The sequence below is a fragment of the Diprion similis genome, chromosome 3 (genome assembly GCF_021155765.1).
Source record: "Diprion similis isolate iyDipSimi1 chromosome 3, iyDipSimi1.1, whole genome shotgun sequence".
Classification (NCBI taxonomy): Eukaryota; Metazoa; Arthropoda; class Insecta; order Hymenoptera; family Diprionidae; genus Diprion; species Diprion similis.
Genome location: NC_060107.1, coordinates 10,744,452 through 10,768,683, shown reverse-complemented (window position 1 = coordinate 10,768,683; position 24,232 = coordinate 10,744,452). Strand labels below are relative to the sequence as shown.

Here is a 24,232-nt window from a genome sequence, read left to right as displayed (position 1 = left end):
CTTTTGGTTCAATGATGTTAAAGTTTATAACTTTTATGTGAAATTTTTTGGGAAATATAGTTATTTCGCAACTTTGGAATTGTCTATTCAGTAAACCGGATAATACAGTAAAATATATTCTTGTTTTACAAACTCTGCTATTTAAAAGCAGTGATGGGTAAACTGTAGTTGATAAATTACAAATTATATTTGCAATATTAATGTAATTTGTATTTTATTTCGGCCTGATTACAAAATCTTAGTATAACTTTTATTAATTTTTTTTCCTAATTACGAATTACACACGTAATTTGTAATTAAAATGCAATTAACATGTAATTGAATATAAATTGTAATTCAGCTGTGCTCAATACTGCTTCAAAGTTATTCTAAACTTATAAAATAGCGTTTGTTTTTCCAACGTTTAATTATTTCAACGTTACTAACTTCAATATTGGCCCTTTTGTTTCAGGCGTAAAAAGTAAGCCCAAAGCCATGTACATAGATTTTAACCATCACCATGAAAATTTTGCACATTCATTCAGAAATAGCATAGAAATTTGAAATGAACCCTAATACATTCTAAATCAATTAGATGTTTCAACTGCCCTGATGCGATCAAATTAAAAGCGATTTCTTTTATAAATGCAACTTTTTTCTGGCAAATTCAAGCGAATTGAACTGTTCATTTATCTACACAATTATTTGAAGTTATTAGAAACTAATAAGTATAAAATGATTGAAGTCTTTATCACAGAAAAGCATTCGACTAGTAATCGATTCTCTCTACAATAACTTTTTAATTTTAAAACACTATCGCAAGTCAAAAAAATTGTTTTTAAAATGAAGAAATGACGGTTTCTTATTTCTTTTATTCAACCACCAGGATTGTTGACAATAAGTCATTTTCGATTCCGTAGTAGTTTCAGTTTCGGAATGATGAAAAACGCAAAATATACAGATATTTGTGCTTGATAAATTCTTGTGCCAGACGGCCATATTTTCCGTACGATAAGTTACAACAACAATCTCTGGTCAAACATCCTGACCAAAATTTACAAAATTTACATCCCAAACAATGTTTTTTAAATTACATATGTATAATGTAACTCTTGTTACCGCAGGCTTTGCAAACAACTATTAAATCCATATCCTAGGATATGTTTTCCAGAAATACTTCAATTATCTAACAAAATGTACCCTATAAGACCTGAAATCCTTTTCCTTGGCTTTGTCTTTTGGTAACATTCAACAAGGAAAGAAAATAGTTTCGTGATTCGGGTGAAACGTAGAATGTAATGGTGTTATCAGCAGCGGGCATTACGGGTTCGGAACTATCCGATTGCGCGTCACTGTCCGTAGGCAAACTGGCTAAACCAGTGCTGCTGCTTCGAACAAACTCCTCGACTCTTGCCCTCATTTCCTGATCCATCTGAAAAAAATTTTTAACTTAATCTTCTACAAGAATTTGAGGCAAAACTGATAGCTTCGCTGTACTTTCTGATTGTGAGTTAATTGTTAGGCTAAGAAGAAAAAACCTTGCATACATTTTCCAGCAGCATTATTCGCATAAATGCTGGTGAATATGAATGAATCGGCATCCCTACTATGTGATAGTGATAAATTTAAGCAAATTCGATCAACAAAAACCGAAATATTACCAATTTGAGAAAAGGTTTTATAATTGTAATGTTCGAAATAATTTAACTCTGTCGTTTTTCATCGGATTCTGAATTTTTTTTTTTTTTTTTTTTTTCAAATTATAAAACTTGTCCAAATCGTTGATATTTTAGTTTGTGTTTTTCAAATTTGCTGGGATTCATTTCTAATCACACAAGAAGAATGGTGTCCCATTTCTCTTCACCATCTGTGGCACAATAATGCTGTCAAATATTTTTTAAACGCTTTTTACTTCTTCCTGAACTTTTGATTCAGGTGGTGTAGCCCATTTATCCTTAATATTGTTCATCTGTTTCCCAGTTTAATCGATAAAACAATCATTTTTATACCTCACGGTATTCTCGTGGTGATGAAGGAGCTGCAGACTGTGAAACTGCGGGAGGGCAATGCAGGCAAAGCATCGTTGTGTCCGAAGGATGATCCATGCTGGTCAGTTCGTTGAGGGTGAATACTTTTTCCGTCGTGTCTTCAGCTACATTTACTACCAGCAGAGCATTCCTTGTCAATACCAAAGTCACCGCCTGATTACTACCTTGATGAATGACATGATCAGCGTTTATCGTGTGCAAAATATTGTCGTGACTTGCTACCAGGAGCGGCATAAGACGCCATGCGTATCTTAGTGGAGCATTGTTGGAGCCGCTTGAGTATTGCACAACCGGTCTCTGCCGTGGCTGGAACATTACAAACGTGAACCAACAGTCACTGTGAATAATTGCAATGGTAGTTCACATTGTGGCCAGATTCACTTACAGAGGGCAGAGAGTTCCATCCAGCTCCTTGCAGTAATCCTTGGCCCGTTAGAGCCACAAGCTCCGCAGCTCCGCTCAATGGCTTTGTCACTACACCTACTAATCCAAGACCAACTCCGGTCACAAGGCCTCTAGTAGTTGCTCCTCCTGACCAAACTTGCTGTAGAGGATGATGAGCTAATCCTGCGACGGCAGCTGTGAACTCATAAATTCATCTTTAGTATGGTTCAAATTTTGTACAAGTGGTTGAATCACCAGCAAAGGAAAAATATTGTAAAAAAATATTTAAATATCAGTTTTGTTGCAGCTACACCTACAATCAACCAAAATATTTTGATTTTGTTATTTAAATAACTTGATATCCGATCAGTTCTAAGCTTAGGGCGTTTACATACGTATATGGGTAGATGGCTGAAAAACTTAGTGAATTTTGGGAATTTATATCTCGTCAATCAATTATTCAATTCAGGTGAAATTAATTTCATTCAGAAGTATCTGAAACGAGCTTCATTTAAATGTTTTTTTATCAGAATCAACTGATACGAAGCATTTTTATTAACAATAACGTCAACCTTCTGCTTGGTGACATGTTCTATCTCACATACATTTTACTTCACTTATCTAGACCTCAAGATGTGGAAATTTTGAGAAAACTCAAATTTTCATTTTCGAGATGATTGTGATGACTTATTTGATTCTGTTTTGTTTCTCTGAACACAGAGAAATGAGAATTTTAAAAAAGCTGAAACATAGAAATACCATCTTTTACATATCAGCTACTCACCGAGAAGGCTCATCCCGAAGCCTGTCAGGCCTTGATAAAGACCCTGGGCCATGCCTTGTGGTCGCATTCTGCGAGATTCCTCTTGACGCTGAAGGTGCTCCACATCTAGAGTCAACCTGTCCAAATTTCTGGCTACACTTGATGCCAATTTGGTAACAGAATTCACTGTACCTGAACATAACAAGAATAGGAGAAATGTAATAACACAGACATCCACATTTTGTCAGATTTCGTTACACTGGGAGTTTGATTGTCGGAAATTTTAAAGCCACTAGCATTGAGCACCTAATACAAATTTTTACCTGCAGTAACATGTTTCATAAGACTAGCAGATCCGTGCGTGACACCAACGACAAAACCCCACGGTCCATGTAAGAGGCCCTGAAATGGCAATGAGACAAAATCTCTGAGACCACAACCCAAAGCCTGTGCAAGTCCTCCAGGCGATCCAAGGATTTCAAGGGACCCAACGACCCAACCTATGTAATAGAAAAGGTCTGATTTTGAATTGCCTTTCAAGATTTTTTTAATTATAACAGAAGTGTTTGATGTAATATTTCCGTATTTGACAGCTCTGCATGGTCAGTTTTGAGAAGATGAAACTTTACACTTGCAAAGCCTTTTAATGAGTTCATGATTCTAAATCACTGATCCAAATATTTAAATAATTGTCTACTTATATAAAGAAGGATCAGAAAAAACAAATAATAAACTAAAATCTAGATTTATACACCAGTGGTCACTAATCTACTAAACTACAGATTTCAAAACTCCCAACTTACCAGCGCCGAATATAGCTCCAGACAAATAATGCATTGTCAATGCATTTCCAAGTCTGTAAGGAGTGGTGAGCAAATTTTTTCTGTCAAATGTTCCGAAGTGCAAAGGAGAGTGGTCGAGTGCTAAATACAATCGTACTGATGTATGAACGCTAAGAAGAATAGAGACAGGATCTATAATCAGATTTTGTAGCCTTAGAGGTGAACTCAAGATTTTTGCATCCATCATTATGTAGTCTGGCACGTAAACGCTGGACAACATTGGCATAGCCTGTAACTTTCTAAAATTATCAGGTGGCATCGCAAAACATGGCGGTACCAGTGATGTTGCGTAGTCTAAAAGCTGCGTTATGTATGTATCCTCAATGTAAGCACTGACTGGTGCCAACGTAATTCGAACGTCCTTCACACCTGTAATTGAAAAAGAGAATCGAAATAGGTGCATTGAGAACGAATTGTCTGGACTGTCTAATAAAAAAACTTTGGGACAGAAAACAATCGTGATTGTTTAAAAAATTCTCAGCAATATGCTTTACGCCAATGATTGTGACTACAAATGAACTGACATCGTTATTGTATGACGGAAATAAGTCTGAGACAATACTTGAGTGAACACTGATCTCTTACCTGATATGTTACCCTCATTTTCGTACATGATGTTAACAGATAACAAAGAATTTTTCTGTAACTGTGCAAACACGTTACTCAAATGGCTGTTTAAAGAGAAAGTAAGATCCTTTCTCGAAATTGGATTTTGGCCTATTAGTACAACTGGAAAATCAAAGCCACCCTGATCGAACATTTGATTGTCCAGTTGCAGGTCTCCGATGCAAATCCACGTGGATAAAATGTTTTGGTTCGGTTCCATTGTGATGAATAAATCACTTATGGTCAGACTAGCCACTTCAATGGTTTGCGCATTTTCATTAATATCCTGGGTTATGGTGAGTGTTACACCACGAAGGTAAACAGTAATAGATTTATCACGTTTCCTCATCTCTCTAGATTCTGAAATTGTATTACATTTATCATTAAATGGTCGAGTTTTCAGAATCTGTCTCGATTTGGCTGTTAACTGTTTTATATTACGTTGTGAAGATGTGGTCGGATCTGTTCCCGGGATTTCTTCATGAGCAGAGTAAAAACTCGTTACCGATGTCGAACTAGGTGAACTCTGTAAAAATGCAACAAAGAAACAGTCATTTTCGAACTATTGAGACTGATTTAAAAGATTCAAGTATGTTGCATAAAATTTGGAAGGAAGTATACTTACTTGATTGATCAAAGGTGTCATACTTTCATCTGAGATATTGGCGAGTTGTTGTTTAGAAATGATCTCCATATCATTTGCTCTATTTTCATTGTGAAATAATCTACTTCTTATATCTCTAGCTGATATCTCGACCTAAGAGCGTTCAAAAAGTATAAATCACTGCCACAAAGTTACATTTTTTAACAAGGTTCAAATTCATAACGTGTATATAACAGAACATTGAACAAGAGAGCAATATCTCGCAACTCAAGAATCAGTTTTTAAAACATCTTTGATTTCTTCTACAATACTAACTTCTTCAATTGTGAACAGTGCGTACAGACAAATGTGTCGTTTTGATCTACCTGTGATATTGGAAGAATGTTAACATATGTTGTGTAGCACCGGGTGTACATGATTAGTTTCACATCTCCGTGGTGTGGAAGCCTGACATATTGGTCAGATGGAATAGATGCCATTACCGAGAGACTTACTCCTCGAGACCATTTCAGCGTCTGTTCTGCTGATAACAAAGTGCATAAGATTATTATTCATTTTTTGATAATAATCTTGCACAATTATTGAATTTCTTACTCACCAGAATTCACACTACTGTTGTTTGACACAGCGCTCAAAAGTAATAATGGTGTGGTGCTCAAAGCTGGCGAATCAGGCAATCGACTGCCGATAGCTGGTAGTGAGTAGTGGCAGGATCCGCCACTTTCTATTTCACAAATCCACGAAAAATGGGGTATCTCGGCCAATATTTCAGCTGAAAATATGTTCTCTCATATATCAATCATTTTGTGGTGTAAAGAAAAATGAAGTGCCAAACTCACTTAAATCTGCGTTTGCTTGGCCAAGAAGGATTTTGAAATTGCATCCATTACTTATCAGTAGTTGAGGATGCTTATCGACGTGAATGGTAATATACGTGGTACCCTTATCTTCTTGTGTGGTAACCACTATTGGCATAGTTGCAGATCCATTCTTCAAAAAGTTTATATTTATTAATTTAAATGGTGGGTAAGAGTGATATCCTTATCAATTTAATAATACTTGTTGAAGTTGTTTTTGTGAATTTTGTTTAGTGTTCGATCAGTCCAGATTCAACTTTCCACTTACCGGAATAGCAAGACATCGACGACTCATTCCTTGATCAACTCTTATCGGGCAAGACCATCGATGGCCCAAACTTAGGGATACATACAATGCCATTGGCTCAATGAATTGTTGATCAGACAATAAGTGCCATTGCACTATCGGAGTAGCATACCTGCAAAGCGTATTATTGATTTTACTCCAATACAAAGTAACATTGACAATTACAGCAGTAGAATAATTAATTCTAAAATATTCAGAACTCACTTCTGATCCTCGGACGCAAGAATGTTTAAGCTGTATGGAGTCAGATCGGCAGGTATATGCAGTTTGGATAATGTGTCGTTCACAGCAAGAGTTGCTACACACATTTCTTGAGGTGTTAGGTTCGCAATTACGTGACTGCTCGAAACACGCACCAATCTCATGTCTTCATGCATACTCGAGTTCACGCTGACCATACACAACTGTTGATTAAAACATGAATGTTTTTGGGAAATTTACACAACGGTTGCAAGAAGTTTTTAGCTCCAGCGAGATGAGAATGTTACTTACACTGTTACCACAGTCAACAGCCGTTTTCATGTTGCCCTCAACTGGGATGAGGCCTCCAACCCGAGGCATGTAAAAGCTTTGACTCCAATCCGGACGAGCCAGTTGAAGTGCTGGAGATGTGTAGTAAGTATCACCGAGCCCAACACCGAAGTGAAATGTTCCCTTGAGTGAGAATATTGAACATTGTTATATTAAAAGATGTATTATTCTCTTTTCCTGAATTACCATCTAGGAATACCAAGTTGTTTGATACGCTTTCGCGATATTAGCTAATGACTCCATTTTTCCTTACATCTAGTTTTGGCGGAGTGACGATTCCATAATGAGGAACTTGACAGAGTTCGATATCCTCAGATACAAGGGACAGATGACATCCTAAGGAGTTGAGTATGAAACACCATGGCTGTAGCTCCAGCAAGAGTGTGCTAGAAACCAGTCCAGCCTCCTGGTATTTTACCTGAGAAATATTAAGCCAACATAAAACTTGTTTCAGTAAATACTCAAGCTCGAATAACACATGTGACCATGCTTTTTATTAAATAATCTATCGTTTGTAGTAAATAATCCAGATAATATTAGAGTAAAATTTTTCATACTTGGACATGCGTTTGAGGCTGTTCTGCCGATACCCATTCGAGCATGTCATCGCCTTGGAAGGGCCACTGAATTTTATCCTTCTGCATTTGTAACTCTTTTAAAATGACTTCGATGTCCTCGCTCTCTGGCCTTTTAAAAAATTTCCTCTGATCCACCGAGCTGTACGACAGTGGTACGTAAGGATTTGACGCAGATATACCAGATCTGCCAATAACATGAAAACAATAATTTTTCTACATAAGGTTTGTAGATCCGAAATTCTTATGATTCATTCTGTTGATATTCTTGTATTTTATCAGTGTCCACGATTATTGTGGTGTAGTATGTAAAGTGAATAGAGTTGAACAGCTCTTACTCGAGTTGAAAAGTCAATTGATGAAAATGTTCAAAAGTTCCAGGACAGTACAGTTGCTGCTTTTCTCCTCTGCCATTGACACTCGCGGATAACGAAACTTTCAATGAAGGAGTTTCCATCTGTACATTCACTGGCACAGGCAAGTAGGAACGAATCATATAAAGCGGACTTATTACAGCCTGTAAATAGAAAAATGAGAACGGTCTATCAATGTCGCTGCTCCACCAAATAAATAGTTGATACTTACGAGCACTTTGGTCCGACCGTGAATAGATTGCACGACTATTCTCACCCAAATACTAAGAAACTGTCCGCGCTCTTGCAAGGGTACTGTTATAACAAAATCGAATAAACCAAACCTCGTTAAAAATCATTAGATACAAAGTTTCAACAGCAGTTCACTACTCGAGTAAATACCTACCTTTGACGAGCCACGGCTGACTACACTTTGTATTTGGCTGAAGTGGAATGTCACCTGTCCATGATAAATTAGTCAAACTTGAAAACCGCAATCGCATAGCCATGTAATTCCCGTTTTCCAATACAATTGAGGGTGGCTGACTTTTTCCCTTGATGATGTGTATCTCTTTTGAAGGAACTATTGTAGTTTCTGTAGTCACCTCGTACTTGACTAGTTTCATTTCGAAGTTGTCTACCATTTGGTTTGTGAGTATAAGCTGTCCAGAAAAAGTGATCAATTTCTGTGTGGCGGATAGCGACGTAACGTTTACAAAAATCGCAATGTTCCTGGACCCATTGTTACCAAAATCGATCATTTGTATTCCGTTTCTGTGAACAGAGAAAGGCTGGCTCCATGCCCATCCGCTATCTTCGACAGCAATGCGCAGTGTCTGATTGTTGACATTTCGCCAAGAGTAAAAGTGACACTGTCTTGTTTGGAGTATAATATTGTCGTTTGTTCCACTCTGACCGAATCTAATTGAAATATTGCTATCATTTGCAACAACGTATCTCGACAGCACAACAACGTTTTTAATGTCACTGTCAAAAGCCATTGCCCACAGATGCGCGGAAACTGCTAAAGTGTGGCTAATTGCTGGACTGAATTTCAACGAGAATGGATTGCAAATGACTGAAAGCTCAACAGCGTCGGCAATGGATAACTGAACTTTTCCTTCCAACGGGTCAAGAACTTCGTGCATATTCAATAGTCCATAATCAAGGACCCGGATGCTGAGAATGCCACCTATATCGAACATCAGCACTCCATCTGCCCATCTGTTGAGCACGACAATGGCCTTTCTGTATTCACAGATGAGGTAGCACTGCGTTTCTGGAATCGGGACATCCAGAGTGTAATTATTTAGTGGTGGTGGCAGCGTGTTGTAACTGCACGAGTTGATGTTGTTATAAAAAGCAACGTGAATGGCACCGATGTTCAGTGCAGCTTGCAGATTTGGCACTATCGTAGGGTTGAAGTATGAATCGATCCTCAAACACGCAGCAAGAGCGCGAGCCGACACAAGTGTCTTTGCATAGGTTTGACAGTTTGGTTGGTTCAGAACTACCCGCCAAATACAGGCCACAGCGCGGGCGGGTGTTTTGTTGGGAAAATCCAATCGGTAACTGTCTGTCTCAGAGAGGTAAAAATCTGCGTAATGCTGATATGCCATGTGACTCTCACTCCAGTATTCTATACTACATGGTACTTGCTCCTCGCATGCTTCCTCGACTACCGACGTCTGCAAAAATAATCGTATTCGACAAGCTAACTCAGGTTAATTCAAAAACGTCACGTTACCTTGAACGGTACTGGAGAAACGTGTAGTTTTGTCAGTGCTCTTGGTTGCGGATATCGCCATGCCATTGCCTGTTGCGGACAAGTCAAAAACACCACCTGAAAAAAAATATTTACTTATATTGTAGCGGTTTCTGGTGCTGCAAATTGCAATGCAGATAACTTTTGCATGATGACGCGATTGTGCGCAACATTACGCGAGAAATAGAGCAGGATTATTAACGCGTTTGTAAAATTTAATGTTCAAAGACCAACTCTCTGAATAATACACACAAAATATTCTACATTGTACACAAATAAAGCTTACTTGATAAGGAAAAGGGAGTTCGTCTCCGTTACCATCGATGAACTGAAATGCACCAGCTTTCAAATCGTCTTTATAATGTTGCTCAGAGTATGAAGCCATGGATTGTTTCTCAGTTTTTTCTTCTTCATCTCTCTGTTGTTCCGATGACAATGACGAACTGACTAAGTTCGCGATAATTTGGCAATCTTGCATCACGGTAGATATTATCTTTATCTGCTCAGGTCCGACGTCTAGGTAAAGACTTTCACTGTCCGCTTGAACTTGTATCTGCGGAAGAGTGTCGATATCCTGCCATGTTTCCCAAAGGAGATAAATTGTGATATTACAACACCACGGGTTCAACAGGACTTTCATATTTCCATCCAGTACAACCGAAATTATCAACGAATCCAAGGAAACGTTTTTGTAAATTCTCTCAGGTCTGATTGCCGTCGACGTATTCCCAGTGAGTGCAGCTATGCTGACAACAATTTCCGACCCAGAATCCGTTTTCAACGACATTACCAATTGTTTTGTGGAAACGTCCAGATCTGGAATGTTATACTTATTGTGTATTACTCTAGAGGACGATTGTTCAGCAGGATGATTCAAATCCTTCCGACGATACGTTGGTTGTTTGGCGCTACTTTCATCCAAGTAACACGCCATTAGCTGAAACAAACGAGACATTTGTCAACCTCGATTGAACCACAAAATAGTTCTCCGACATATTAATTTTAATGTAAATTAAACAATTACGTTATTTGTTATTGATTCGATGAAGTTCAGCCTAGACAGAGAACAATGAATCTTTGTTGGTCGTCCCAAGTTGACACAGTAATGCGGGTTTTTTGTTGGATGCCAATGGCACTTAATTGTTACAAAAGACGGTGGTATTCCAGTGTCATTCGGCGGATCGCCGCTTCGCGTCTCGATTAAACAAACATCGAAGTCTGTCTGTGTAGGCACTGACGCTGATTGTTTCTTTTCTTCGCTTCCAAGTGATGCCGCAATGTCGAAGCATGTTACCTAAAGGATAAATGATGGTGATCCATAAGTTCATATAAAAATACTTTGCTTTTAGATTAAAATTAGCTACTATGACTGTGTTTGAGGATGAATTTGCTTTATCATCTGAATCAAAAATGCGTAGAGAAAAATCTTTCAAAAAATCGCCAGCAGGTTTATGTGTATCAAATGTTATGGCGAACAAAATAAATCTCAGAAAGCAAGCTATGATATCAACAAATTGAGAAAAAAATTTTAAACTAAGACGTTAAAAATTATAAAACTCTGTTTCAAATTTTCTTAGGCTCATTTTGCTTGCTAACAACAACTACAAATAGACTACAAATTTTATAAAAAATATTCAGGAAATATTATTTATTAATGAACATCTGTTATACCGTATTTAAACAAATCTATTTTTATCCACTCAAGACAACTATTTGTAAGAAATATTTCAAGCAATCTCTATAAATCTCTAGATAAAACAAGTAAGCCAGAATCGTTTGAAAAATGCCAGAGTTTAATCACTTTGAATGTTCTAATTACAAAACCTTTTCTCAAATTTGCTCAGACTCATTACATATATTTTATACATATAAATATTTTAATTCACAATGGGGATGTTTTTTTATTCATAATCACTTATTGCCGCAAATAACATTCTTGGAGATTTTTTAAACGGCTTTCTCTCTTTTACTAACTCTTGATTCGAATAGTGCGACCCGTTTATCATTAATTGAAACATAGAACATTGATAACAATTGAATAATATCAGGGGATGATACATTATCGGATGAATGTATTCTACATCTGTTACTATGGTATATTCGTTTGAGTGAAAGGTATAATGATGACAAATGGTACGTACTTGTAATTTCTGTGTCAGATTATGTTGAGAGATATAAATATTGGGCTGGTCAATCATGACGTAAAGCAATGGTTGTTTTACATCCATGTTGTCATCATCTATTTCATTTGGATCCTGAAATTTAACATATAAATATACTTATGTATATACGTACATTGTTTAAAATGTGACTGGAGAAGATGAATTTCCAATTAAATGAAGCTTGAAACTCTTAATTGGTAGCTTAAAATCATTCACTTAGTATTAATTGTATCATGTTAGTACTCAAATATGGTAAATAGAGAATTTGGTGTCAAATAATATGAAATCAGACCGTAAAGTTTGAAATAATTTTTATATGGTCACGTATAATGAAGTGTACACTGGAAGTAAAAACGAATATCCCATGAAATTGATCATTCAACGACTTGAAGAAAATCAAATAAGTCCTCACCATATGATATTCGGAATCGGCAGATGCTTCTTTGGTTTCATAAAGGACAAATGTGATTTTACCACAATTGATCAGAAACTCGAACGGTGACAGCAAAGCAGCACCACGTCGCGTTGATTTACCCTACAATTATTTTGCAATTTCATCTTAAATAGCTTAGATTTAAAAAATTTTGGTAATTAGCATTGATAAAAATCTCAGATACTTGCAATTATCGTTGAGTTTATACTGGACATTTCAAAATCGACACCACTGTCTCTAGCAAAATCGATATCTGCTTCTTCCAATATCGGCGCACATGAAGGCTGCCTGGCAGTCGGTAATTTGGTCGAAAGTAGAGAGTAATCATTATCCTTAGTTGTGCCAACAACAAACGTTTCAAACTCGTTGCTGAGTGTAGAAACAAGTTTGATTTGATTCAAGTTTATTGTCACATCAATATCCGTCAAGCAATTTATTTCCACTGCGTTACCACATACAATAGTTTCGGGTTTAAATATTGTTGCTGGTGCAATGATCAGGCAGAGATCGAACCTGTGCGAGAGTACAAGAAAAATGTTGAAATACATGTTTACTTCCGATTCAACCATAATGTTCACTTTTTTGACTTGAAAAGCAGAGCAAAAGAGGCATATTTCCTCTTTACTTTTTTCTTTAATCTGTAGGAAAAAAGTAGCACTTTTTTTCCACATTCACGAGAAATATGACCTTATATTTCCCGCAAATCCAAATTAGCGAGAAATATGAGGTCATATTTTCCGTAATTTAATTTTTCAGTGTTTCTGGTTTTCTCTCTTTATTTTCCATTTTGAACTACATTTTCAGACTAATAGACCACACACACTTAATAGGAAAACACTTTTAAGTCAATAATGTGTCCAAAGTTAAGTCGGGAATAAAGTCCTACATGTAACTCAGGAATAAAAGTCGATTATTCCCTTGTTACATAATGCACGATTAACCATTTTCATAGAGATCGTTAAAAATGCAGTAAAATGTCAGAATATCTTGCAATATTTAGATTCTATTACCTTGTAATAATCGGGAATGTGCAGAGGCTAGGCTCTAGGCTACTTCCGCTGCTCAATTTATTCCATTCTAGCGCTGGGTTCTCATTCATAGTGTATAAATATGACTGCGAGGTTCTCTGAATGTAAAAAATGTTTTTTATCACTTTTTCAGTGGTTCATTTTTGTATAATATAAAATCTGGAAGCTGAAAAAAAACAGTTACCTTAGTCGTACTGAGTTGATAATTTTTCCAAGTAGTTGTGTCGGCGCATACACCTTTCACGTTGATTTGATATTGCCGGTCTTCCACAGCTGATCCAGGTATGCTCAATATATTTGCTTGGGCTGCCAGTTGATATATATCTGATCGAATAGGTATTCTACAGATTGGATTTTCCGCATGTGGAGTAATACTGATGCCGTCTAACTAGAGTATTATCAAGATTAATTACAAAACGGTATAAATATGATGATTTCTTCCAAATAATCCTCAGAAAACAACTTTAGAGAATTGAATTCTTGACTAATCCAACGGGAAAACTTCGAATATCAGGAGGGATCTTTCCAAATTGAATTTTTGACATATACTTTCCCAAATATTTGTCTTTCTGCTATGTATGTACAAGTTTTCAAGTGGGAGTGAAAAAATATGGTACTTCGCCACGAAAGACCCTAATATATATTTGTAATTAGTGATTATACATAGCTTAGTGAATATAGCTTGACCTGTATAATTAGTAAGTCGTGAAGTAGCCCATATTTAGCAGTGGTAGAAGCAGGCAACATCAGCCGACAACCTTTGAATTCGAGATAAACGAGCGGTAACGAATCGTTTCTCAAACTCGTGAAACTGCTGAATGATGAAGCAGCTATCTTTTCTTGCGAATTATCGACAATATCATTGCTGGAACATCCAGTCAATCTCATGAAAGGTTCAATCAGCTGCGTATACTTGCCGATAATACTTAAGGGTAAAACTATGTCCAACATTTGCATTTTGATTACTACTTCGCTTATGTAGCTGCTCGCGAGTTGGCTTGAGTCTGATTTAGATGCGATCTGAAAATGACACATCATTTTTGTTTTATTAAAACATACATTTGTAACTGAAGTCTGCAACAGCAGAGATATATATTTATTGTGATATATTCCAGACAATTTTTTACCAGGGATCTTACTAATTGTATGCACACTATACCGGGATGGATTAATCGACTTACCCGTTGCACTTTATGACGCTTATGTGCGACCCAACGAGTGTGTACATTGCCACATTTTGCTCTGGTAAGAGTTAAGCTCAGGAAGCCGGAGTCTTCTCCCTTTTCTAAATTATCCTCCCTTCCACACATTACTAAGCCACCATATTCTCCAAGATCCCAAATTTGAGCTTTTGGTGTTCTGCCATAAAATTAACAAGGATTAATGCAGTTCGATATCATCTAACATCATTTTGCGCAATTTGAGATTCAGATCACTTACTTGATATAATCAAAAATAGTAGCTGTTGTAATCTTCGTTTTCAGTTTGAGATAAACAGGCTGTAGATCTAAGGAGGTGATAATATCTTCCAATTCCAGTACTAGTTTTAAAGAAGGAACTTCTGGCTGTCCCATTATGTATAATTTTACTGCTAACTTGTTGATCGTCCATTGAACCCAAGCCGTTAAAGTTAAACCATCTGTGTCTACCAAATTCAGAAAATGAACTTTACTAGTTAGCAATGCTTTGATTACTAAAATTACTCTTAGCAAAAATAGATAATCATGTTGTTACTCTGTTCAGGTTCCTCTTTGGCAGTCGATATCGTTGAGGTGACGGTGCTATCTTCTCGGAATAATGTTTGATTTGGACTCGACTGCGCCAATGTAGGAAGAACGGTTTGTACTTCAACTGGAGAATCTCCGATAATCTTGCTAGTCCTTCTCGGGTGTATATTTCGCATAACATTGAGTACATTTACTGCAATGCTACTCATGAATAATACCTAAAACGTGTCAAATATACTGTATCATTATTTTTCATACACACTATTCCCTGTTTTTGAAAAGATTTCTCTGGCTTAAGACATCACTGATGATTAATCTAAGGGGTTAGTGTGTAGTATTAGAATATTTTAGTAACTCGATTCAAGGCAAATGTGTATTATACTCGCAGAAACATAGAAATCATACATTCATACATCAAAGTGTTATTTATTTGCATCAAAATGACATCATTTAAAAAAATTCATACGAGATGTCAAAAAGTTTTAATAAATAATATGATTTCTATACTAAGATAATCACTTTTACTACTTCTGGCTATAATCATGCAAGAAAAAGTAGGAGAAATCTCAAATTTTGCGCAATTCTAATTTGGAATGTGAGTCATTTTCCATAAAAGAATTGAGTTAATAAAATATTCCATTGTGGTACGCCAACTCTTAGGTGAAAAAAAAACTTTCTTCAAGGTGGGTTTACTTCCTGAAATACCAGACTTCAATATTTACGCACCTGTTCTTCCGATATGGAAACAGTAATGGGTGTTGTGTCGACGTGAACGCACAAGCTTAGAGCTGTCAATTTGTTGCCCGATGTTGCAGAAGCTTCTGATGAAGTTTTGGCAGTTAATCCGACGGTAGCATTGAGAGAAACTTTCTTGATAAAATTCTTCTGTGTTTCTCTTTGAAGTGTGTAGCAATGAAAATCATTCACATTTACTGTCCATGGAAAACTTTGAGTTGCTATAATAAGTTATGAAATTGCATTAAATAATTACTGTAAAAATACATGTCATTATTCCATTATTAACAACTTACCAGGGCTCCACATTGTTCTTGGTAATTTCACAGGTAAATCTTTAATATAAGACGATAAAATTTCGACCTGCATATTCACTGAATTGAGGTAGAGAGAGGGTGTTTTTATGACTAGAATTTGCAGATTTCGATCTTCTCTCAAGGCTTGGTCTTTTGCTTGTTCAATACCTAAGATGAGAACGTTATCAACCACACTCCAACATGATATTCCAATTCAAATTCTTTTATTATTAGTCAAGGTTTGAAATTTCTACGTACCATGGACGCCAATGCAACTCATTGTCGCGGTTGGGATATAAACAACAATATGCCCTATACAGCCACTTAACACAAGTCCACACCATTCCGGATACCAATCGACTATCCTGTCCAATACCCCCATTTTCTGTAAGTTCTACCATCAATCATTACATTTTCTGATGGGCACACTGCTTTTATTATACCTAATTATTTACCGTATATGGTTTGAATTATAAAACTTGGTAAAAAAAACTGTGTAATATCAGATATGATAACATTTTTTTTTTCCTCAATTAATAATCAAAATATCTTGGCAAATCAACTTCTCGGAATAATTTTACCTATGTGAGGCCTGAATAAATGATGAAATCATTATATTGTTTTAAAAAATAATTACGCGTTAGACTCAATTATTATAAATTTCATGCTGAGTAATTTACGGAAAATTCATTTTTTTTTTCAATATCAACCTTGACTTGTGGGAAATAGAGTAGAATTGTATCAGATGTTTTGAATCCTTAGAAAGTGTGAAAGGTGTGAGAATGATATTGCAGACAGAGAAGTAAATGCAATCGAAAGGTTCAAGTAATGAAATGCAAAAAGTTCATTCTCCAAATTGTTCAAAATGATCACAAATTACATCTGAACTACAATGAAAGGAATTTTCAGTAAAGTAATTTACATGAACTTTTTAACAATCTCAGTCTAGGGTATTTATTTCCAGTAATATCACGATACGATCGTTCATTCAGGCCTCGCAGAGGTAAAATTAATCAGAGTAGATATGGTTGCCAAGATATTTCTATATATTGAAGTATAATATTATCAATTCCGGTCAGATAACGGATACAAAATTTTGAGACCAAATCAAAAATTCTTTACAATTGGGAATCCAAAAAATTTTTATTTCAACAACATAGTGTAACATGTTATCAAAGTGATCATTTAGGCTTTTTTTTGACCATTTAGTAAATCAGATGGTGTATTATATTACGGTATAATAAAGATCTGAAAATACGAAACATATCGAAGCAAGTGGCTTTTCACGTTTAACATGAGCATACTTACACATTGCAATGATAAAGCTTCGCTTTTGTGCTCCGACTTTGGTAGGTCATCAGCTTTTGAGATGGGATTAGATTCATCCAAAGTCATCCCAGATTTACGTTTTTCTTGATCCGACGAGCTATGAACACTCTGACTTATGCCTGGAAAATTTTTCTTACGTACAGATGGATCAGGCGATGTTTCTTCAGGCGTTCGTAGCTGGACGCTAGCTTCAGACTGAGGTATGTCAACTTGATCCAATTTATAGTAAACTGGATGATACTGCAGCCACTGTGCAAATAGAGGATCCAACGAGCCTCTGATCTCTGATACTTGGAACGACAGAATTGGTGGATGGAATTGTTTGCTTGGATCTTTTGAAAACTGGACCACAGCTGTTAATAATGGTTTTGAATCTGCGTCGCTGCATAAGAATAGTTTTGATGTCAGGTATAGTAATATCAGATATAATAAGTCTGTTTCATCCAATATAAAATTCAATATTTTTTCCTTCTATTCTATATACGTTCACCAAAAAATATCTGAATATTTAAAATAAATATTTGTCAATAGTTTAATATTAGATATCTTCATTAATTTATCTTCTTGATTTAAAAAAATAACTATCAACATGCATTTCAAGATGTTTTTTTAAAGATTACAGCTACTTTTTTTTTGAACTTGCTAAGTTCGAAGTTAAAGGGTCAAGTGCTGTCTTATACTGGACCAGCAGAGAGTTGTTGGCAAATTGTATTCAACATGTTTTTAAGTAAATCAGGTACAATTATACTTTCTTCAGTATGTGCTATGACATTCGAAAATTATGGTATCAAAAATATAATTAAACTGTTATACCTGGAATGATCACTTTCAGGGCCAGAAACAACAAAGGCTTGTTGAACATCATTGAGTAAAAATACCTTAGCGGAAGATATATCAAGAACGTTGGAAATTGTTGCGATGGACGATATACTCTTTCCACTTATGCCTTCCAAGCATAATTCAAGATACACAGGATCTGTAAAGCAAAAACCGAAATCAAGTAGCAGTTTATTTGAGTTTTTTGGTAGCCGCTATTTTTTGGATCTGCCTCGACTGACGTTATCTGCTACTCAGTGACCAGAACATCAACCATATTTAGCAACCAATTACATATTCAATGTATTTAATGCAATACCTTTCTCTTGACAAGCATCGTTGAAAAGTGATGAGCATATCAGGGGATTAAGCGTATTTTCAGGATTTATTACAGATGATGCGATTGACGTTGCGACCATAAGCTTCATCTTTGTACCGGTGACTGTGATACCATCGATTTGAAAATGGTGAAATACGTGGTCCATGTCCAGGCTCAGCCAGTATTGAGGATAGAGCAGCATTTTCATTGAATACCGAAATCCGAAAGGCATAACCAACATTGTCCGACTCTTTTTGGTCAAATAAAGCTGACACTTGACATTATGCGCCTGTAATTGTTGAAATTGAAAAAAATTACGACTTGAGAATACATGTCAATTAATTCTTCAATATATATTTCATAGAATATAGATCGATTACAATACAAAGCTGTCTTACCACCCCATTTATAAGCCTGTGGCAAGAGTTCAACATGTCTGGAGGCAAGTCGGTTTGTTTGCATGCACATGCTACCAAACGGTGTGGATACATTGGCTGATCTATGTCTATCAATAATTTATCCCATTCTATACTCAAGACCGGATCATCAGATAGTGCAGGAGTTAGTGGCGCCGTCTGAAAGGCAAGTGAATTTCATTATAATCATTATTCACAGTGATGATAAAGCATCTATAAGAATAAGTCAACACATAAATGTGTTGTAGCATGGATAATTAGCGCTATTTAGATCACCCGCGACACCTTTTTTTCCACAAGTTTTCTTTTTCGAGGTAAGCCAGTTATTTGGTGGTCGGCTAATTGCAATTCAACAGAACCATTGATTAAAATCAGCTTTATTTCAACCCTTGATATATTTTCCCTCAGAGCATCGTACTCTTCAACTGTAACTGGAGGCAACTCGTCGATGGTTGGCTCTGAAAAAAGGTGTTCGGTATTTGCAGAGATATTGCTGAAACGTTCGATTTGAAGGAGTATGTATGAATAAATAGCTAAAAAAGTGGATGAATTTTGGAAATTTATACCTCAGCAATCGATTTTCCAGTTTCATTGGGCTTTGTTTTAATCAAACATATTTAGATCGAGCTCGTTTTATAAACTTTTTTTGAGATATCGTGGACACCGCAAAACATGTCACTGAGCAAAAGGACTGACAATGTTGTTAACAACAATGCTTCGTATTAAAAAATAAAAATGAAATTCAGTTCACATACTTTTGAACAACGCAAAATCCAATCAAATTGAATAATTCGTTGTTGAAATATAAAAGCCCAAAAATGATCAATTTTTTCAGCCATCTAATGATACTTATCCCCTTGACTTAAGATTTACTTACCGGGTTTTGGAACTATGTAAGGTTCATAATCATACTTCATCGCGGCTTGTTTGATTGATTCTAAACGATGAAATAGACCTGAGCACATCCGCACAGTTAAATCACCAACTACGTATCGCACTACTCTACGCTCATGGAAATTGCTGAAAGTGAATTAATTCACACTGATAACAAGTTTTACAAAATTATGCCCAAGAGAAAAACCTTCCAAATAATAATAATCGTACCTGTATTCAAAGTTCGAATTGAATTCGGATAATTTCTCTGGCATTATGTCATCGGGCAAATCAATCAGGTACACATAATCCATTACAAAGGCTGGACACCGTTCTAGTAAACTTTCCACTGAAACATGAATGCAGTTACCGATACCAATATACCAATTTTATATGCATTAAAAATACTAATAATATGAGTTAGACTAACCAGTAACAGTTGCAAGATAATATTCGATGTCACACTTATAAACCCTTTTTTTCTCTTTGTTCTCTACAGCTTCTGCGTCGAATAAAGAATCCTTCAAATGGTTATTGCCAACGTTTCCAGCAGTAACGTACAGAGGCGGCTAAGAAGATAATAATTGAACTTTGTTTTTTGATAATTGCATGCCACTTGCCGACCGACAGTAAAAGTAAAGTTCTACACTTCAGACTTGAAACTTCACCTGTACTCCGTCTATAACTTCTGGGTGACCACAACTGCACGACCCTCTGGGGAACAGATGTATACTACCCAGTCCGGCCTGCATACTGGTCCACGTCATGTCTTGATGCAATACATCTATCACAACTCCATTCAACTTTAGCGACATAAACGACTTGTACCTAATTTTGCGCGGTTTGTAAAACAGCTGCTCCTTCACGCTGTCCGTTGTCTAAAACACAGACGCATTCGGTAGACTTGTAATAATGTATCTAAAATTTATCAATGTCTATTCTCTCAACTTTCAATACTGTGATACTGATTAATCTGAAGATAAAAGTCGAACAGCAATAATTTTTCAGACCTTGAAAGTTACAGTTGCATCGTCAACATAAAAGCCCATGTGTATCGTGTGACCAGTATATGCCATCAGCTGTTCACTGGACCAATCATTATCCCAGTGAACTGGCAAAACTGATGGGACCATGTTCCAAGCCCAACCAGCCCAGCTTCCGCCCTCCTGTTGCGAAGCAGTTTCTGATTCTGAATCATCTAAAGGTAGTAATGGATTTCTTTGTGATAAAACATCACAAACTCTTTTTTACTTTTTTGAAAATTCGTAAGGCGCTCTGAGTATTATTACCTTCGTGCTCATTTTCAATACCCTCTTCCATGGATATTAACGATCTTTCTTTACTGGATGGCAACATTTTACTTTGTAAAGCGATTACCAATGCTATTAATCGGAGCAGCATGGGAATCTGTTGCTCTGTCATACTGAATTCCATTTTTTCACAGTGTAAGTCGAGTCTCGTTACAGAAGCACGTTTTGCCGTATTACTATGATAGTTTACTATAAGCCGTATGATCATTGAGCACCGATACAAAACGGGATCCTATTCAAAATAAGGATAATATCATGTTAAAGTTTTATCCTTTCTGTTGTTAAATCATTGCCCTTGTTGGTGAAAGTTCTACATTATTATCACACAATTTTTATACACAAAAACAAACGTTTTTACCTGATAAACTTCGATTTTACCCGATGCATCCATTTTATCTAAACACAATGTTAGATCTTGTATTGTTATGACCTTCCTAAGAAGAACTTCATAACTGCTGACATCTGCAAAGTTGGGAAAGGTTCAATCTCATTATCATTCTGCTTATTCTTGAATAAGGGGTTCAGAAGTTGAAGCCAGCCGTCAATCTTTTTAGACTGATTACCTGTGAATGCTGGTTCCCATTTATTATTGACAGTCTGCATGCTGAGGAATCTGATGTTCACACTCAAAACTATATCTTCTTCGACATATTTCAGTATCAAGTTGTTACAATTGATCGTTATATTGTTAACGACCTTTGTCACCATACTCTTTATATATCCAGGAGGTGCTTCTTCCCTGTTGGTGTTATTAAGATCAGTATCATTGTCATTATTCATATTTTACAACTGCATAAGCCAGCTGAAGATTTGCACTACACCATACACGTTCAAAATACTTAGTTTTTGTTTAAAACATAAGAAAATATTTGGCCTGGAAATACAATGTTCGTTAAAAAAAAATTCCCTTTTTCACAGTCAATTTTAACAATACTTAATTCCTACTTTGATCAATACTGTGTGCAAAATATTGGCAAGAAAATGCTCATAAAAAAAGTGTGTGTAATACTCTTTTTCTTCCTTTTTCTTCTTCGCTGGTTTGCGTGTATTGGCATCTGCCTGGTTTTCGTCCTTAAGCTTTAAAATGCACTCTGAAATTGTACAAAATGTGAAGTTAGTCGGTCGATGTGATGTGAATTAAGCGATGCACATGTTGAGTTTTGAAAAAATGAAATGCATCATAAAGCTGCGTTGACATATCTCTCGTAACACAAATTCCAAAAATATGTAATAATGTGCTTATTATAAGTATTTAGAGAATTTATTATTATCACCTATGGTATTGATGGTCACTACGATTGGTTCTGAAGTTATTTTTACCCAAGGAACATGAATGAGCAGCTCATGGATATGCCCACTGACAAAGCTGAATGGCAGATTAAGCTGTTCTTCTAAAACTTCCAACCGTAAGTCTAGGTTTTGAAATGAGGCATCGCCACCCCACAACGAAACCTATGAAACGGAAAAATTTTTGTCCAGTATTTCAAGTAGTTTCCAGTAGTTTATAAATATCAGAATTTCTCATGCAGAAATATATAAAATGAGATTGTAGTTCGTAGCGTTTGTGCAATGGCCAATTTTAGAAAAAATTGTTTACTGATAAATTTAAGAGTATCTGAGATTCAGTGAACTGTAATATAAAGCAAAAAGTCACTCATATTATGAATGATCGTCTCCAACTTTTGTGACTCTATAATTGCTAGATAATGATATCTGTTTCGACGTTTCATTACATTAACGTCACTAACAGAAACCTCCGCATAAAAAACAAATCATTCAAAAGTACTATTGGCATGCGCTGAAATTGCGTGATTGTAGATATTTCATATTCAAATTATATAAACTTCCGGCTACAACTCTAAAACAAAACAAAGTCTTGATGTAGAACAAGATTTGAACTTTCATTAATGATAAATTTAGTGAAACATTTGAGGAGCTTTGCAAAATGGAATTATAAAATCCTTTTACGTGTTTCAAAAAGGTCATGGATCCCAAGATATTTTAACTATCCGGAATTTGCATGACCGTGGGATACGCTATAATAGTTCAGAATATTGCCATTCTTCGATGAATCTGTCAGAAATGTATAATAGGAAGACAAACCTGCGACTGTTCCGGTTTGAAGTTTTTAACATATTTTTCAACATAGCTGAGTATAACAGGTGTTATATATGATTCCAAATTGAACATTGTAGCTGAAGCTTTTGCTCGCTATACATGCTTTATGCAAACTTCCGTACAATTTCGAAAGACTATGGTGTGTTTAGACTTGCCAGATGACTGCGAATTTTTATTATCTGTGACTCACAATTGTACCTGAAATGTTCAATTACATACTTATTCATATAGTCACATATATTGAATACATACATAGCTGTATGAAAATCATCTATTTTTCCTCCATTTCATATCTCATATACCGAATCGTTAGTTGCTATCATGAGGAAAATCAGAATACATAAGATTATTTGCAAACATGATATGAGCCTATCTATGGTCATTCCTCTCACAGTGATTGTAATACCTCAATTACTCATGGATGTAATTTGTTAACTGTGCAAATAATGGAATTGGACATTTTCAAGGACAAGGAATATATCAGCTTGAACTTTTCGTTGCTCATTCCAAGTCAAGATATCATCTGCTGTCTGACAAGACGTGTGGTGAGTAATTCAGAATTTAAATATACGTTTATAAATGTAACTGTCATTTTATACTATGTCCATGTGGAATTAAATGCAGTTGTATAGAAGATGTCCAAGATGTTATGATGAAATTTATCTAACGTGGAACTTGGCGCAGTTAAAGATTCAAGTAATTGTTATTATTAAAATTATCGTAAGCCACGAGAATTATTATTTGTATCGTGTACGAATATTGTATGAATACGTGTCTCAAATACCGTGTTACGAAAACACGATGATATAACCTCAAAATATCAACTTTTCTTCAATGTTGCTTCCGTTCTAGTCGCAGCCTAGCTCGCTGAGCCAGTTGTTAAAATTATACAAACTCGAGATATGAGCATTTTCAAAAGTCAAAATGTATGCGCTTCATAAAAAGGAATGTGTTTTTCAATCAATTTATTCAACAGAAAATTATATAGCAGACAACAATTAAAAGGCACACTCATATACATTTTTGACGTTCATTCATCATTAATTCCGATCGGTT

At 35.9% G+C, this 24,232-nt stretch overlaps 1 protein-coding gene across 2 annotated transcripts; it reads right to left on the bottom strand.

Annotated features, from left to right (window-relative positions):
* Nucleotides 1–471: 471 nt before the first annotated feature.
* Nucleotides 472–24,199, bottom strand: LOC124405008 (vacuolar protein sorting-associated protein 13B). Of its 2 annotated transcripts, XM_046879597.1 has the most exons (52): nucleotides 23,961–24,199; nucleotides 23,162–23,374; nucleotides 22,333–22,510; nucleotides 22,068–22,149; nucleotides 21,622–21,797; nucleotides 21,417–21,520; nucleotides 21,038–21,290; nucleotides 20,759–20,946; nucleotides 20,417–20,626; nucleotides 20,179–20,317; nucleotides 19,980–20,097; nucleotides 19,753–19,895; nucleotides 19,161–19,333; nucleotides 18,855–19,034; nucleotides 18,460–18,745; nucleotides 18,138–18,300; nucleotides 17,304–17,706; nucleotides 16,254–16,389; nucleotides 15,996–16,163; nucleotides 15,691–15,920; nucleotides 14,972–15,182; nucleotides 14,678–14,882; nucleotides 14,419–14,596; nucleotides 13,925–14,257; nucleotides 13,422–13,625; nucleotides 13,220–13,335; nucleotides 12,398–12,722; nucleotides 12,189–12,311; nucleotides 11,756–11,869; nucleotides 10,639–10,908; nucleotides 9,901–10,551; nucleotides 9,597–9,692; nucleotides 8,256–9,537; nucleotides 8,082–8,164; nucleotides 7,835–8,013; nucleotides 7,479–7,683; nucleotides 7,175–7,339; nucleotides 6,883–7,044; nucleotides 6,595–6,794; nucleotides 6,352–6,502; nucleotides 6,066–6,216; nucleotides 5,825–5,998; nucleotides 5,592–5,749; nucleotides 5,248–5,379; nucleotides 5,064–5,148; nucleotides 4,602–4,982; nucleotides 3,978–4,385; nucleotides 3,498–3,674; nucleotides 3,196–3,366; nucleotides 2,413–2,606; nucleotides 1,989–2,333; nucleotides 472–1,411 (listed from the first exon to the last, which is right to left on the bottom strand). In XM_046879597.1, the coding sequence occupies exons 2-52, from the start codon at nucleotides 23,246–23,248 to the stop codon at nucleotides 1,181–1,183; spliced, it is 11,277 nt and encodes a 3,758-aa protein (XP_046735553.1). In that variant the 5' UTR covers nucleotides 23,249–23,374; nucleotides 23,961–24,199; the 3' UTR covers nucleotides 472–1,180. The 2 variants fall into 2 exon arrangements, with proteins under 2 accessions (XP_046735553.1, XP_046735555.1); XM_046879599.1 differs by lacking the exons at nucleotides 22,068–22,149; nucleotides 22,333–22,510; nucleotides 23,162–23,374; nucleotides 23,961–24,199 and adding an exon at nucleotides 22,004–22,022 and having other exon boundaries at nucleotides 4,602–5,148; nucleotides 5,592–5,746.
* Between the last annotated feature and the right edge of the window lie 33 nt (nucleotides 24,200–24,232).

What these genes read in the sequence shown, in the direction of transcription:
- LOC124405008 (XM_046879597.1), bottom strand. Translation starts at nt 23,248, where the DNA reads ATGTTCAATTTGGAATCATATATAACACCTGTTATACTCAGCTATGTT. An exon ending in TCAAACCGGAACAGTCGCAG is followed by an intron (nt 22,511 to 23,161) that starts GTTTGTCTTCCT and finishes TCCGTTTCATAG; the next exon opens with GTTTCGTTGTGGGGTGGCGA. An exon ending in TGGAGCTATATTCGGCGCTG is followed by an intron (nt 3,675 to 3,977) that starts GTAAGTTGGGAG and finishes TCTATTACATAG; the next exon opens with GTTGGGTCGTTGGGTCCCTT.